Source organism: Moschus berezovskii, chromosome 6 (assembly GCF_049115385.1).
Source record: "Moschus berezovskii isolate FMDL1 chromosome 6, NW_MosBer_1.0, whole genome shotgun sequence".
Classification (NCBI taxonomy): domain Eukaryota; kingdom Metazoa; phylum Chordata; class Mammalia; order Artiodactyla; family Moschidae; genus Moschus; species Moschus berezovskii.
Genome location: NC_142465.1, coordinates 107,405,146 through 107,419,367, shown reverse-complemented (window position 1 = coordinate 107,419,367; position 14,222 = coordinate 107,405,146). Strand labels below are relative to the sequence as shown.

Genomic DNA, 14,222 nt, shown 5'->3' with positions numbered 1-14,222 from the left:
ATGCGCTCAGGAGCGAAGCCGGGACTGGAGGTATGAGTCTGAGAGTCATCAGGGTTTTTGCTGTTGTTGTTTTCAGTGTTTTTTTAATTTATTTACTTTAATTTTTGGCTGTACCCTTCGGCATGTGGGATCTTAGTTCCCCAAACAGGAATGACCAGGGATCAAACCTGCACCCTCTAGATTGGAAGGGGGAGTCTTAACCACTGGACTGCCAGGGAAGTCCTTGAGAGTCATCAGGGTTGGAGGTCTGTGTTGGCTGCTGCTGCTGCTGCTAAGTCGCTTCAGTCGTGTCCGACTCTGTGCGACCCCATAGATGGCAGCCCACCAGGCTCCCCCGTCCCTGGGATTCTCCAGGCAAGAACACTGGAGTGGGTTGCCATTTCCTTCTCCAATGCAAGAAAGTGAAGTGAAAGTGAAGTCGCTCAGTCGTGTCCGACTCTTGGCGACCCCATGGACTGCAGCCCACCAGGCTCCTCCATCCATGGGGTTTTCCAGGCGAGAGTACTGGAGTGGGGTGCCATTGCCTTCTCCATCTGTGTTGGCAATGGGACTTAAACCATTGGAGATGCATGATGGAGTTGCTTAGGGAGACTGAGGACAGGACCCCCGATACCCAAGCTTTGGGGCTTCCAGGTGCACACTAGTGGTAAAGAACCTGCCTGTCAATGCAGAGACCTGAAACATGGTTTCAATACCAGGGTTGGGAAGATTCCCTGGAAGAGGGCATGGCAGCCTCCTCCAGTGTTCTTGCATAAGAATCCCATAGACAGAGGAGCCCGGTGGGCTACAGTCCATAGGGTCGCACAGAGTCGGACACAAATGAAGCGACTCAGCATGTGTGCATGACCAGATCATCTCCTAATTTCTCAGTTACTGAGGCTCTTTGAGGAAAAGTATGTTCATTCTCCTGAGACCTGAGCCACCTGGAAGAGATCAGTTGACCTGGCAATCGCCTCCTCCCGATTATGAGGTCCTCTCTTGGCCTTTTACCTGCTGGGCAAAATAAGCCTCTAGCTGTCACTCCTGGTTTGCGTCCCCTAGCTTTGTCTATTTTTTTCCTGATAATTTAGTTTACTTCTGAATATTTTAAATATAATGGAAACAAATATAACAGTTTTGTTTCAAAACTCAAGGTTCAGTTCAGTTCAGTTCAGTTCAGTCGCTCAGTCGTGTCCGACTCTCCGCGACCCCATGAATCACAGCACGCCAGGCCTCCCTGTCCATCACCAACTCCCGGAGTACACTCAAACTCATGTCCACAGAGTCGGTGATGCCATCCAGCCATCTCATTCTCCGTCGTCCCCTTCTCCTCCCGCCCCCAACCTTTCCCAGCATCAGAGTCTTTTCCAGTGAGTCAACTCGTCTCATGAGGTGGCCAAAGTATTGGAGTTTCAGCTTTAGCATCAGTCCCTCCAATGAACATCCAGGATTGATCTCCTTTAGAATGGACTGGTTGGATCTCCTTGCAGTATAAGGGACTCTCAAGAGTCTTCTCCAACACCACAGTTCAAAAGCATCGATTCTTCGGCGATCAGCCTTCTTCACAGTCCAACTCTCACATCCATACATGACCACGGGAAAAACCATTGCCTTGACTAGACGGACCTTGGTTGGCAAAGTAATGTCTCTGCTTTTTAATATACTATCAAGGTTGGTCAAAACTTTCCTGCCAAGGAGCAAGCGTCTTTTAATTTCATGGCTGCAATCAGCATCTGCAGTGATTTTGGAGCCCAAAAAAACAAAGTCTGACACTGTTTCCGTTGTTTTTCCATCTATTTCCCATGAAGTGATGGGACCAGATGCCATGATCTTTGTTTTCTGAATGTTGAGCTTCAAGCCAACCTTTTCACTCTCCTCTTTCACTTTCATCAAGAGGCTTTTGAGTTCCTCTTCACTTTCTGCCATAAGGGTAGTGTCATCTGCATATCTGAGGTTATTGATATTTCTCCCAGCAATCTTGATTCCAGCTTGTGCTTCTTCCAGCCCAGCGTTCCTCATGATGTACTCTGCATAAGATGGGGATTTTGTTTTAAAAAAAGTGGTTTATTGAATACTTATAATGTTTACACTTTTAATATTAATTCCACTTAGTTTTAGAGGATGGAAGTGCACAAAACAAGGAGCTGTTGGAAACATCTTCAAAGTGGGAACCATAGCAGATGGAACTGTGGTGCTAGACATCCACCCTCAGTGGTGGTGGTGGTAGTTTAGTCGTTCAGTAGCGTCTGACTCCTGCGACCCCATGGGCTGTAGCCCCCCAGGCTCCTCTGTCCATGGCATTTCCCAGGCAAGAATATTGAAGTGGGTTGTCATTTCCTTCTCCATCCCCTAGCCTTTTCAATTTCACTTTCCTCTCTTCTGGGTTAGCCACATAGTCTATTTCGTCTGTGAAAATGTGGGAATTCTGAGCAAACATGCATCTGTGGTAAAGTCCATGACAAGAGTGGCCCACATGACCCTCCAACACGGCAGCCAGAGTTGCTCTTGACTTTTCTACCTACCGAACACTGGGATGGAGATGGAAAAAGAGGCAGAAAAAAGAAAAGGAGGTTTAGGACCAAGGTCTGAAGTGGTGCTGCACCATATGGTAGCCACTAGGCATAGGTAGTGGAGAAGGCAATGGCACCCCTCTCCAGTACTCTTGCCTGGAAAATCCCATGGACGGAGAAGCCTGGTAGGCTGCAGTCCATGGGGTCGCTAAGGGTCAGACACGACTGAGCGACTTCACTTTCCCTTTTCCCTTTCATGCATTGGAGAAAGAAATGGCAATCCACTCCAGTGTTCTTGCCTGGAGAATCCCAGGGACAGGGGAGCCTGGTGGGCTGCCGTCTGTGGGGTCGCATAGAGTCGGACACGACTGAAGCGACTTAGCAGCAGCAGCAGCAGGCACAGGTAGTATTTAAATTTAATTAAAATTGGGAATTCCCTGGCAGTCCAGTGGTTAAGACTCAACAATGTCACTGCTGTGGCCTGGGTTCAACCCCTAGTCAGGGAACTAAAATCCCACAAGTCAATTATCACAGCTGGAAAAAAGAAGAAAAAAAAAAGAATGAGGCAGACTTATTTTAAATACATAATACATTTAATTAATATTAAAGTAAAAAAAATGCAGTTCTTCAGTTGCACTAGCCACATTTCAAGTCTTCAGTAACCACACATGGCTCGTGGCCTCTGTATTGGAAACTATAGATATAGAACAATCCCATCACTATAGAAAATTTTACTGGACAGAGTCAGAAAGCATTTATAAATACTACCTTCTTCTGGACTTTTTTGAAGGCCTGTGAAGGCTTTTGGAAAAGAAGAGGGGAAAATTGGATGAAGATAGTCAAAAGGTATAAGCTTCCAGTTATAAGGGAAATATGAGGATGTAACATACAATGTGATAAATATAATTAGCAGTGTTGTATGTTATACACAGAAGAGTTCTCATCACAATGAAAAAACACTTTTTTAATTTGTTAATTTTGTATCTGGATTTGATGATGGATATTCACTATTCACTAAACTTAGCCCTTCCCAGGTGGTAAAGAACCTGCTTGCCAAAGCAGGAGACATATGAGACAGGAGTTCAATCCCTGGGTCGGGAAGATCCTCTGGAGGAGGGCATGGCAACCATTCCAGTATTCCTGCCTGGGGAATCCCATAGACAGTGGAATCTGGTGGGGCACAGTCCATAGGGTTGCAAAAGAGTCGGACACAACTGAACCAACTTAGCACACATGCACGCATGTTCACTAAAATTATTGTGGGTATCATTTCATGCTATATGTAAAGTCAAATCATTATGTTGTACACTGTAAACAAACAGTGCTGGATGTCAATTATATCTCAGTAAAACTGAAAGGAAAAAAAGAAAGAAAAACACATATAAAGGGGAGAAACTGAAAGGAGAGCAGCCGAGAATTGGGCAACAGTGAACTCTAAGTGTAAAAGTGAAGGAGGTCATGAAGGACCGCGCAGAGAATAAGAAAAGCCAGTCGAAGACTCTAGAGGAGAGTTATGATGATAAAACCGATGATTTCTTAAAAGTTTAAAAAAAACTTTTATTCATTTTTGGCTGTGCTGGGTCTCTGTTGCTGCACAAGGGCTTTCTCCAGTTGCAGTGTTCAGGCTTCTCTTGTTGCAGAGTATGGGCTCTTAGGTGCATGGGCTCAGTATTTGTGGCACATGGGCTTAGAGGCCCTGAGGGCATGTGGAATCTTCCCAACCAGGGATTGAACCCACGTACCCTGCATTGGTAGGCAGATTCTTAACCACTGAACCACCGGGGAAGTCCAAAACCAACAATTTTTGCTAGAAAGAAAGTTCATGCGGAAGTAGGAAAGCCATAGAAATTTTGATTGTGATGCTGATCTTGTAAAAGACAGACTGAGCACCAGGACACCACTAGTTGCTGAGAAGACCCCAAGTCAGAGAGAGGCCAGCCCATACCCTGATGCATGCCCTGTGCTTCCACAGCTTCTCAAGGAAGGAAAGCTGAGAGTGCTCTGAGGCAGACTTGAAGATGTGGTGTCAGGGCTGGAAAGTCAAGGATGTACTGAACTTTTGCTCCTTGGTGCCTAGCCTTGTCCAGACACCCTTCTCAGGAGAAGGAGACATCAGTAAGGGCTGGGGAGTGAGGAAGGCAGTTTGGAGTTGGGAACAAGGGGTCTAGAATCCAGAGAGATCAGCGAGGTACCCCAGAAAAGGAGCACCCCTGGACATGGGATGGGGTGCTGTCCGGTGCAAGACAGTGCTGGATACCTGTCCTTTTTCAGGTTTGTACTTTGAATGATCTCTCCCATCTCTTCCTTGAGGGCATGGAGGGACCAGATCTTTTCTATTCAGCTTTGTGTCTCCACCACACAGCACAGGGGCTCATCACCAAGAGGAAGCAAGCAAGTGCAAAGGTGAAAGTCACTCAGTTGTGTCTGACTCTTCGCGACCCCATGGACTATACAGTCCAAGGAAATCTCCAGACCAGAATACTGGAGTGGGTAGCCATTTCCTTCTCCAGGGGATCTTCCCAGCCCAGGGATCGAACCCAGGTCTCCCATGTTGCAGGCAGATTCTTTACCAACTGAGCCACCAGGGAAATCCCATCACCAAGAGGAAGCTCAATAAAAGTTTGCTGAAGTTCAAAAGTCCAAGCTTGCTCTAGATGCCAAAAGCATCTAGAAAACTCAGCACTGTTGTAGTTCACACAGATGCGAGTAGAATATGATGAGGGAGACAACTTGACGGGGCATGTTCCTGACAAATGTGGCTTCATGTTGTCATGATTTCTTGGGACTTCCCTAGCAGTCCAGCAGTTAAGAATCTGTCTTCCAATGCAGGTTTGATCCCTAGTAGGGGAAATAAGATCTGACATGCTACAACTACTGAGCCTGGAGAAGCTCAACAAAGATCCAGTATAGCACAGAAAAAAAAAGGAAGAAAAAAGAAAGATGATTTCTTTAGGAACACTCCTGTGGGTAACACCCTCAAAGCAAACTTGACCAAAGTTAGGCAGGTTGAAATCTCTTTAGCAGTCTGTTTCCTCTTGACTCTGACTCTCCACTGTCTTGAGTTTTGAAATAAATTTTTTTTTTTTTAAGCAAAGGAAAAATGAGGAATAGCAAATGAGGTCACTGGGAGTGGAGTGAGATGAAGAGCATAGTGAGGAGTGGAGGGGTCCAGCTTTCAGGTTTCTGTCCTCCCACCCTTGAATGATAGCTAACTAGGCCTTCCTTAGCACTTAAACTAACAGATAAATAGGCAAGCTAGGGAAAAAAAAAACACACCAGGAAGCTTGAGAAGGGGAAGAATTCACTTAAGAATGAGATGGAAATAGTTGGAGTTGAACATCTTCCACACAGTGGTGAGGGAACTGCTAGGATGTCGGAAGGCAGAGTTTCCAGGGGGCTCAGGCCTCCCCTTTTCTCACCTGGCCTCCCTTTGCCCACCTCCAGAAAATGTGTAAGAAGCAGAACTTGCCCCCATTCAAACTAGTGGAAAATTCTCTGTTGAGCCGTGGAGTAAAAACAGGCAAGGCCTCAGAAATGGTGCTCTCAAAAGGAACAAACAGACAGGGTGGCATCATTTAACTCTCGTGGCCCCAGAGGCCCAGAGACGAACCCCAAGGAATAGGAGGTGCGCTTTCAGCACCCCACTCATTCCAAATTCATCCAAAGTATCCCGCCTAGCTTTTCTTTCGTGAAGCCAAGGCTTCGGGAGACTGATCTGCTGTCCAACTAGGCAGCGGGGGCTAAGGAGTGCTTCTTCCAAGCAGGAAGGGACTTAGATCCAGGCCTTATGCTTTCTAGATCTTTTTCCTTTGGTCCCTGCGGACCCTAGTGTCCAAACTCTTAGATTCTCAAGGCTCTCCCTTGGGCCTTGGGGCAGGATTCCCATTCTCTGTCTCTCCATCTCCCTGGAATTTTCCACTGCAGCTGCCTCCGCTCCCAGACACCCCTCCCTGGGCAAAATTCCCGGCTCCCTCCGCCTCCCCTTCCCTAATCACACCTCGATCCCACCCCCCGGCCTTTAGGCCCAGCCCACAGTCCAACCCACAGCCCACACTAACCCCGGTGGTCCCAGTTAGAGAAATGGGAGGCCAGACCCTTATAGAAGGGTGAGAGGGAGGGACCCAGGCTCTCTCCCGAGCAGGGAGAAAGGACAGTGGAGGGGCTGGCCCCTTGTGGGGCTGGAGTGGGGGGAGTGGCCCTCCTCAAATCCCCATATAAGGCAGAGCAAGCAGTGAGGCTCCTGGATTGGCTGATTCAAATGAGCATTCCACCTGGCAACAGGGTTTCTATTGGCTCTCAGGAAAAATAGGAGGAAGGTGGATGGAGGTTGTTGGTGGCGGTGATTGGAGGGGGGGAGGGGAGTGGAGGTGACCGGAGTGGGGGGCGGTTACCAGGGCAACAGGGTAAGAGCCCAGCAGGGTGTCCGAGACAGCAGGCGGGGCTGTGAGGTGGAGAAGGGGGGAAGAGGAAAGGAGGGTGGGAGGGAGAGGAAAGAGACTGACGGGGAGGGAGCCAGACAGGGAGACTGGGGCGGGGTCGGGGGGAGGAGAGGAGGGGGGAGAGGGAGGTAAATGAAGCCAGAGAGAACAGAGATGGAGAGGGTCAGAGATCGCTAAAGACATCAGCGAGTGTGTCAGAGAAACAGAGCGAGAGATGGAAAGATCTGAGCAAGATGGACAGAGTTCGGCAAGGAAAAACCTGGGTGGGGCTCCAAGATTTTTGAGGAGTCAGAGGCTGAGAAACTGATAGAAAAGTCAGAAAGAGAAACTGGGAGGTGTGGACACCAAAGGACCAAAAGAGGGGGTATTTATGGACTCAGAGACTAAATGGTGCCGATGAGTCGGTTATGTCTTCTTTTTGTTAAGAAAATGAAAATGATGACTGAGGGACAAATGCAGGAGTGCCCATACACTAGGGTTGGTTCAAACCCTAGCCTTCCATTCCATCCATCTTCCCCACGACCTTTGCTACACATCCCAGAGGCTGTCCCCTCCTGAAACTCCAAGCTTCTCAAAATGACCCAAAGAGACTGAGACTGAGGGCAAGCAGCTGAGGGTGCGTGGAACAGTTGTGGGCTGGAAACCCCTGCAGAGGAGGCAGTTATTAATATAATCCAGAAAGGCTGGGGAAGATGGCAGCAGAAGAAAGAGACACCAAGAAAGGGAAAATGTGGGAAATATGGGCGTAAAGAGGAGTTGAGGAAGATGAGCTAAAGACGCAGGGCCGGTGACAGACTCAGATAAGACAAGAACAGTGTTGTCTGGAGAGAGAGGGACGAAAAACAGAGATGGGAGGTAGAAGAGGGTAACTGAGGAGTGGAGAAGAGGTGACAGAAGATGAGAGATGTGAGACAGATGAGAAGGGATGAGGAGAGATGGGAGGGCCAGGCTGAGAAAAGTGCGGCGGGATGGGCAAATAAGAAAGGTCGACGCTGAAGAAGGAGAGAGGAGATTGGAAGGCCTCTGATTTCCCTCAGATCCTAGACAAGAGCAGGAATGGAGGAACCCAGCCGGGGTCACAAATGTCAGCCTCGGGCAGGACGGAGGGTGGGCTGCCTTTTCTGCTCTCCCACCCCCTCTCAAGGCCACCCAGAGAACGAACATGCCGGAGGAGAGGGGAAATCCAGCGAGAAGTGGAAGTAGCTCCCGCCCTCTTCCTCCTCTTTTAGCTTTTGGTTTCTCAAATACCTGCCCGGCCTTTCCATCTGCTTTCCCCCCACCCCATCCCTTAGCAAAATCTCAGGGGCTATTTTTGGGGGGGGGGAGTGTCGGCAGGATCCAGGCCATCCCTCCAGTCCGCCCCCAAAAGCCAGACTCGACGTTCGCAAGCAGTGGGTAGGGATTCGGGGAGGTCCCTCCCCGCAGGAACCCCACCCCTTCCCACCTCCGCGCCCCACTCCATTCTCCGCGACCACAGTCTCTCCATTTCCCCCTCCTGGTCTAGTGCTCCCTCCCGCCTCGCGCGCGCTCCCTCCCCTCGCTTTCATCCTCCTATCCCCACCTCTCCAACCTCCGCTTTCATCCCCCTCCCCTCTCTTCTCCTCCCAGCTCCCGCCTGCCCCACCCCTGGGAAGCCCCTCCCGTCGGGCAGCGCCGCTTTATAAGCGGGTTCCCTGCCCGGGGGCGGCCGCGGCTGGTCGGCGGCAGCTCTGCGGGTGCGGGGGCGGCGAGCCCAGAACCGAGCGACCGCGGCCTGAGCGCGCCGGCCACCGCCCGCACCGCCCTTCCGCCCGCCCTCCGGACGGCCGCAGCCCTGCGGGTCTCCGCTCCAGACCCACCCCCGCCCCACCCCGCGCGCCTCTGCCGCCTCTTCCTGAGCCCCAGCTTGCCGAGCGGCCGCCGCTGCCGCTGTCGCCGCCGCCGCCGCCACCGCGCCAGGTTCCGGCCGCGGCCAGCCTCTGCCGTCCAGGGCCCTTCCGTCCAGGCCCCGGGACCCCGACTCCCCGCCAGCCCCGGCCCCGGCACCATGTCGGAGAAGAGCGTGGAGGCAGCGGCCGAGTTAAGCGCCAAGGTACGGGCGGGGTCGGCTGCGGCCCGGCACCCGCGCGCCCCCCGGGCTCCGCGCGGTCGTGCGCCCCTGGCCGCCCCCGACGGCCTCACACTGCTGCCAGGCGCGGGGTCCCCGCGGACCCCACTCCGCCCTCCCCCCGCGCCCCAGCCTGGCGCTGCCTGACCCGCTCCGCGCGGCTCGCGCCAGCGCCCTCTAGCTTCCCGAGCGCCGCGCGCCCGGCTCCCGGCCCGGCCGCTCCGGCCCCGCGCGGTCCCCACCCCTCTCCGGCCCCGGCTCGCGCGCTTCCACCCCGGCCCTTGCCCGTCGGAGCTCTGCGCGTCTCTTCTACTCTGTCCCCTCCCCCGCGTCCCTCTCCGGTTCCCCGTCCCCCGTCTCCCCTTCCAGTCTGACCTCACCTTCCTCTGCTAAGCGGTTTGAGAGCCTCTGGTGTAAACAGGGCTCTCCCGGGAGGCTGCTCCTCGAGGCCCCTCCCCTCGAGGTCCGACCGTCTCTCGCTCCTCTGCTCAGACAGCTACTGCCTCGATTTTCTCCTTCCATCTTTATCCATTCCTTCCTCCATTGGCCTTCAGCTTTCCTAGTCCCCATAACCGTCCTCCAGCATCTCCCCCCACACTTAAAGAATCTTGAATTCTTAAATACCAGAAGAGGACTGGCACTAGCCTTCGAAAAAGCCGGGGCTGCTTAGCACTGCATGGCATGGCATCGCGCCGCCCCTGCTCTCATCAGCTCCCTTCCCCGGCCCCATCCTTTCGCCCTTGCCTCTCTTCCAGCCTTCCTCTAATTTCCCTAGGGAACCCGCTGAATGTCCCCTTGGGGAAATTAATTTGGCCAGGGGTTGGGGGCTGGGAGCCCGACCTTGGGCGGGGGTGGCTGCTGAGGAGGTCACAGAGGTCTCCCGGAGGCCAGGGAAGTGAAAGGGGGAACCAATGGGATTGGAGGCAGTGGGAGAGAGGGGCTCCGTGTGAGAGCTGACAAGGTGTGCCAAGCGGCCCTCCGGTGGCATGTGACTTCACTGAGTAGGTGTCTTTGTGTGTCTGAAATCCAGCGAGTGTGTGGGACTGCCCGTGTCAGTTACATGTGTGCATGCAGAGATGTAGCTGTTCCGGGGCCCTGTTGCCGCTTTGTGCGTGCGGAGTGGCTCCACTGTGCCCTTGTGCTGCCTTGAGAGTGTGTGCCAGAATGCCCAAACACCGGGCCATGTGTCTCCGGATCGCGTGGGCGCCCCTCTGTGCCGTGAGTGTGAATCAGTGTCAGCCTGTGTCAGTGTGTGTGCCTGTGCTGAGTAAATGAGGCCAGAGAGCTGCTTAGCACAAGACCTAGGTCACATACCCCCCTGGAAAAGGGACCATAAAAGGACAGTGACCAGAAGGACAGGACGGGACCAGACAGGGCAGGAGAGGGCCCGGCCCCTTGGACTTTGGCCTTTGGTAGACTCCTTCTGTCCCTGGCACTCACTCACTCTCCCCCACTGCATCAGCCCCATGAGTCACTTGGGCCAGGGCCACGCAGATCTGGTTCTGGGACCCCCAGAGAGAAGCCATGGCTCCCCAGGCCAAGGCTGTAGGGGGAAGCCCACCAGGTAGGGGAAATGCCATAGTGACCATCTGGCAGAGAAATGAGGACAGCAAAGTGGCATGGAGAAACGTATTTGGAGTGAGAGGAGCTAGTGTTTTGCGTGCCCCATAAAGGGAGAAGAGAATTGAGCGTCCCGCCTGGCCAACCACCCCCACACCAAACCTCTGTCCTACCCCCAACCCTGCTCCAGAAAGGACACACCCTCCCAGGGTGATCCACTCACCCAGAAAACTTCCATCCGCGTGGAATTGGATATAGAGTTGCACACCAGTACCAGATCTCATCTGATCATCCAGAGCACCACAGTGCCTGCCAAGGGGTGGGGTGGAGAGAGGACTGGAATCTCAATGGGAAGAGCCGGTGTGGTGTCCCCAGAGAGTGGGGACTCTTGTGAGCACCTCTCTCAGCCACATCACATCAAGACATCAAAGGTGTGCCAGCTGGGGTCTTGAGGAGAGCAGGAGCAGTGTGTGGAGGGAGGGGACTCCAGGCAGGTACCTTATTCTCATCCGCTTTCCCATCCCACCCACACAGACCTTATGTCCTTCCTGTACCATAGACTTCCCCGTCCACGTTTCCCTTACTCTATTCCCCCTCCATCCCCCAGAAATGGTCACTCCTGCCCTTCTACACACCAGTGCAGACACCACACCAGGGTACACACTGTGCCCATGCGCACACTCCAGGTAGTCGGGTCGGAGGAAGCCCCCTGGGTCAGGAGTGGGCAGAGGTGAGAGGGGCACCAGGAGTTGTCCCCCAGGGGCTCTACCTATTCCTGTAGTGTTGGGCCAGGTAGGAGCCTGAAGATGAAGGGGGCACACAGACGGAGAGAAACAAAAGGCTTTCCGAAGCTGAGGGGGAAGCAGGAAGGGATGCCCAGGAGAGAGTCCTCCGGAAAAGGCCCCAGAGGTAGACAAAAGGCAGAGCCGGGCCTGCAATGGGAGGGGGCAGGCGAAGGAGGGACCTCAAGAGGGGGTGGGGCGACAGGGCTGCGAGCAGATGGAGGGGGATTTGCTTTGCTGAGCTGAACTCTTCAGCCGGTGAGGCTGGGCAGAGCTTGGTGGGGGTGGTGAGCGATTACCTTGACTGCCTTTCCCCTGGCTTCATCAGTCTTCCTCCTCCCTTGGGGAAGCGGTCTGGTCTCAGCCCCTTTGCGGCAGCGGCTACCCTGGGACCTCTGCTGAGTCTCTGAGCCGCCCTGGCCACCCCTCTAAGCTTACTGGGGCTTCCCTGGTGGCTCGACAGTAAATAATCTGCCTGCAATGTGGGAGACTTGGGTTCAATCCCTGGGTCGGGAAGCTCCCTGGGAGAAGGGAATGGCAACCCAACGCCAGTATTCCTTCCTGGAGAATCCCATGGACAGAGGAGCCTGGCGGGCAACAGTCCATGGGGTCCGCAAAGAGTCCAGCCGGACTGAGCAACTTAACACACAAGCTCACTGCAGAGGGAGAAACGCAGCTGGAGGGAATTAAGGGCAGCAGATCATGTGTGGTCAGACGAAGGTGACCTCTTTCTCTCTCTTGTAGGACCTGAAGGAGAAGAAAGAGAAGGTGGAGGAGAAGGCAGGCCGGAAAGAGCGAAAGAAAGAAGTGGTGGAGGTGCGCAGGGGTCACCTGCCTACTGGGCCCCCAGCCACGTTCCCCTGGGGCCCGCCTTTCCGTGACCCCGCCCACCAGGTCGCCCCGCCTCCGGCCCCGCCCAGGCCCCTTGCCATTGGCGGGGATGATGGGTGGAGGCACTGGGCTAGCCTGACACCTCCCTCCCGGTCCCGGCAGGAGGAGGAGAACGGCGCCGAGGAGGAGGAAGAAGAAACTGCCGAGGACGGCGAGGAAGAGGATGAAGGGGACGAGGAAGGTGGGGAGGGGCGGGGAACCGTCAGGGTGGGTTTGAAGAACTAAAAGCAGGGCTGAGGGCCGCCACAGGGGGTCTCTGCTGGAGCTTCCAGCCCTTCCCCCAATGACCCATTTCTGGCTCCTCAGATGAGGAAGAAGAAGAAGATGAGGACGAAGGGCCCGCGCTGAAGAGAGCTGCTGAAGAGGAGGTTTGGGCTGGGTTGCGGGCTTGAGGGGCTGTCAGGGATGCAGCAGGGCCGGGAGCCCTTGGATTTGGACCGAGATGCCGGGGGTGCAGGGATGCAGGGCGTGGTGGGCTGGAGCAGGACAGGGGGCAGTCCCTCTCCTGGTTGACAGCTACCCCAGCTCTTTCCCTCTCCACAGGATGAAGCGGATCCCAAGCGGCAGAAGACAGAAAATGGGGCGTCGGCATGAGCCCCCTGCCAGTGGGCTGGGGGTGGTGGGAGGCCCTTCGGGGCCCGGAGGTGGGGGTGGGGAGCGCCGCGGGAACCACTCCTCACCTGGCTCCCTGCTCTGGGCCCCGCGCCAGAGTTGCCGCCCTCTCTCCCCCCAGCCTTCTCACGCTGCACCTCCATCCTCACCTTCTTACATCTCCTTACCTGCTCCATCCGAGCTCCTCAGCTGGTCTCCAGTCACCCCCTCCCTCTCCCTCTCTTCCCGCCCTTCCCACAGCCAGCCCCTCCCTCCTTCAATAGCCTCTCCTTCCTAACCTCTGCATCCCAGCCTCACGTCATCCTGCCCTGCCCATCCCTACCCTGCCTGATCCCTGGGTCTCCTCCCTCAGATCCCTCCTTTTCTCAGACAGCGCCAGGACGGGGTGGGGCCAAGGGTTGGGGCCGAGCCCCACAGCTGCCCCCCCTCCCCTCCCCTTTTTTTGTATAATTTAATAAAGAAACGGTCGCGCTTCTGTTTTTAACCTGTCTCCTGCTTTCCCGGGACAGAGCGAGGAGGGTGACCCAGGGCACGTTCTGTCTGGACCCTTCTCTAAAAAAGCAGCAGTACCTTCCTACCACCCCACCTTCCACACCACCCTTGAGAAGATAACTGCTGCACTCCGGGATGGACAGGGGGCGCTGTGGCTCTGAGAGCCGACTGGCGTCCTGGTTTTGAGTTCCTGGTGATGCTCCTCCCAGCCATACACACCCACTGTGCTGCGAGCCCACACCAGGCTAGACACTGCTGAGCCCAGTGGAAAGCTACCAAGCCCTACTGTTCTGAGCCAGGCACAGAAGTAGCCTCAGAAACAGGAAGTCCTGCCCCTGAAGTGGGAGAGGGCTGGTGGCCTAAATCTTGGCCTCCTTGGACATAGTGAGAGTTGGCTGGCAAGAGGAAGTGAGCTACCTCCTGGTCAAGCTGGGAGAACTCCAGGGTCCTGTGGTCCCAAGCCTGCTTGAGTTTTGGCTACTTAGTCTGGGCTGGGTAGGGAGCATGAGTTCCCCTCTGGCCTTCTCAGGCTTTCTTTCCTAGTTCTGCCTCAGTTTTTCCTGAGTTTGAGCTGAAGGATTTCTGCATTTTTTCCGTATTACCCTCTTAGTTCAAAAGCTCTGGATTGGGAGAGCCTGCTGATTACACAGAAGTCTAATCACAGGAGTGTGTGATTCATTGACACCATTCACCCCAAAAGATGAGAAGACTGGGAACTTCATTGACGGTCCAGTGGTTAAGACTACAAACTTCCACTGCTGGGGGTGAGGGTTTGATCCCTAGTCAGGGAACTAAGATCCCATGTGCTGTATGGCCAAGAAATAATAACCAAAAAATAAAAGATGAGAAGACACATTAAGTCACCTGGCAT

At 54.2% G+C, this 14,222-nt stretch overlaps 1 protein-coding gene across 1 annotated transcript; it reads left to right on the top strand.

Annotated features, from left to right (window-relative positions):
- On the top strand, nt 1-12,991 carry PTMS (parathymosin). The gene is made up of 6 exons (XM_055394869.2): nt 1-30; nt 8,433-8,999; nt 12,101-12,172; nt 12,350-12,428; nt 12,554-12,615; nt 12,791-12,991. The coding sequence occupies exons 1-6, from the start codon at nt 1-3 to the stop codon at nt 12,839-12,841; spliced, it is 861 nt and encodes a 286-aa protein (XP_055250844.1). The 3' UTR covers nt 12,842-12,991.
- Nucleotides 12,992-14,222: the final 1,231 nt, after the last annotated feature.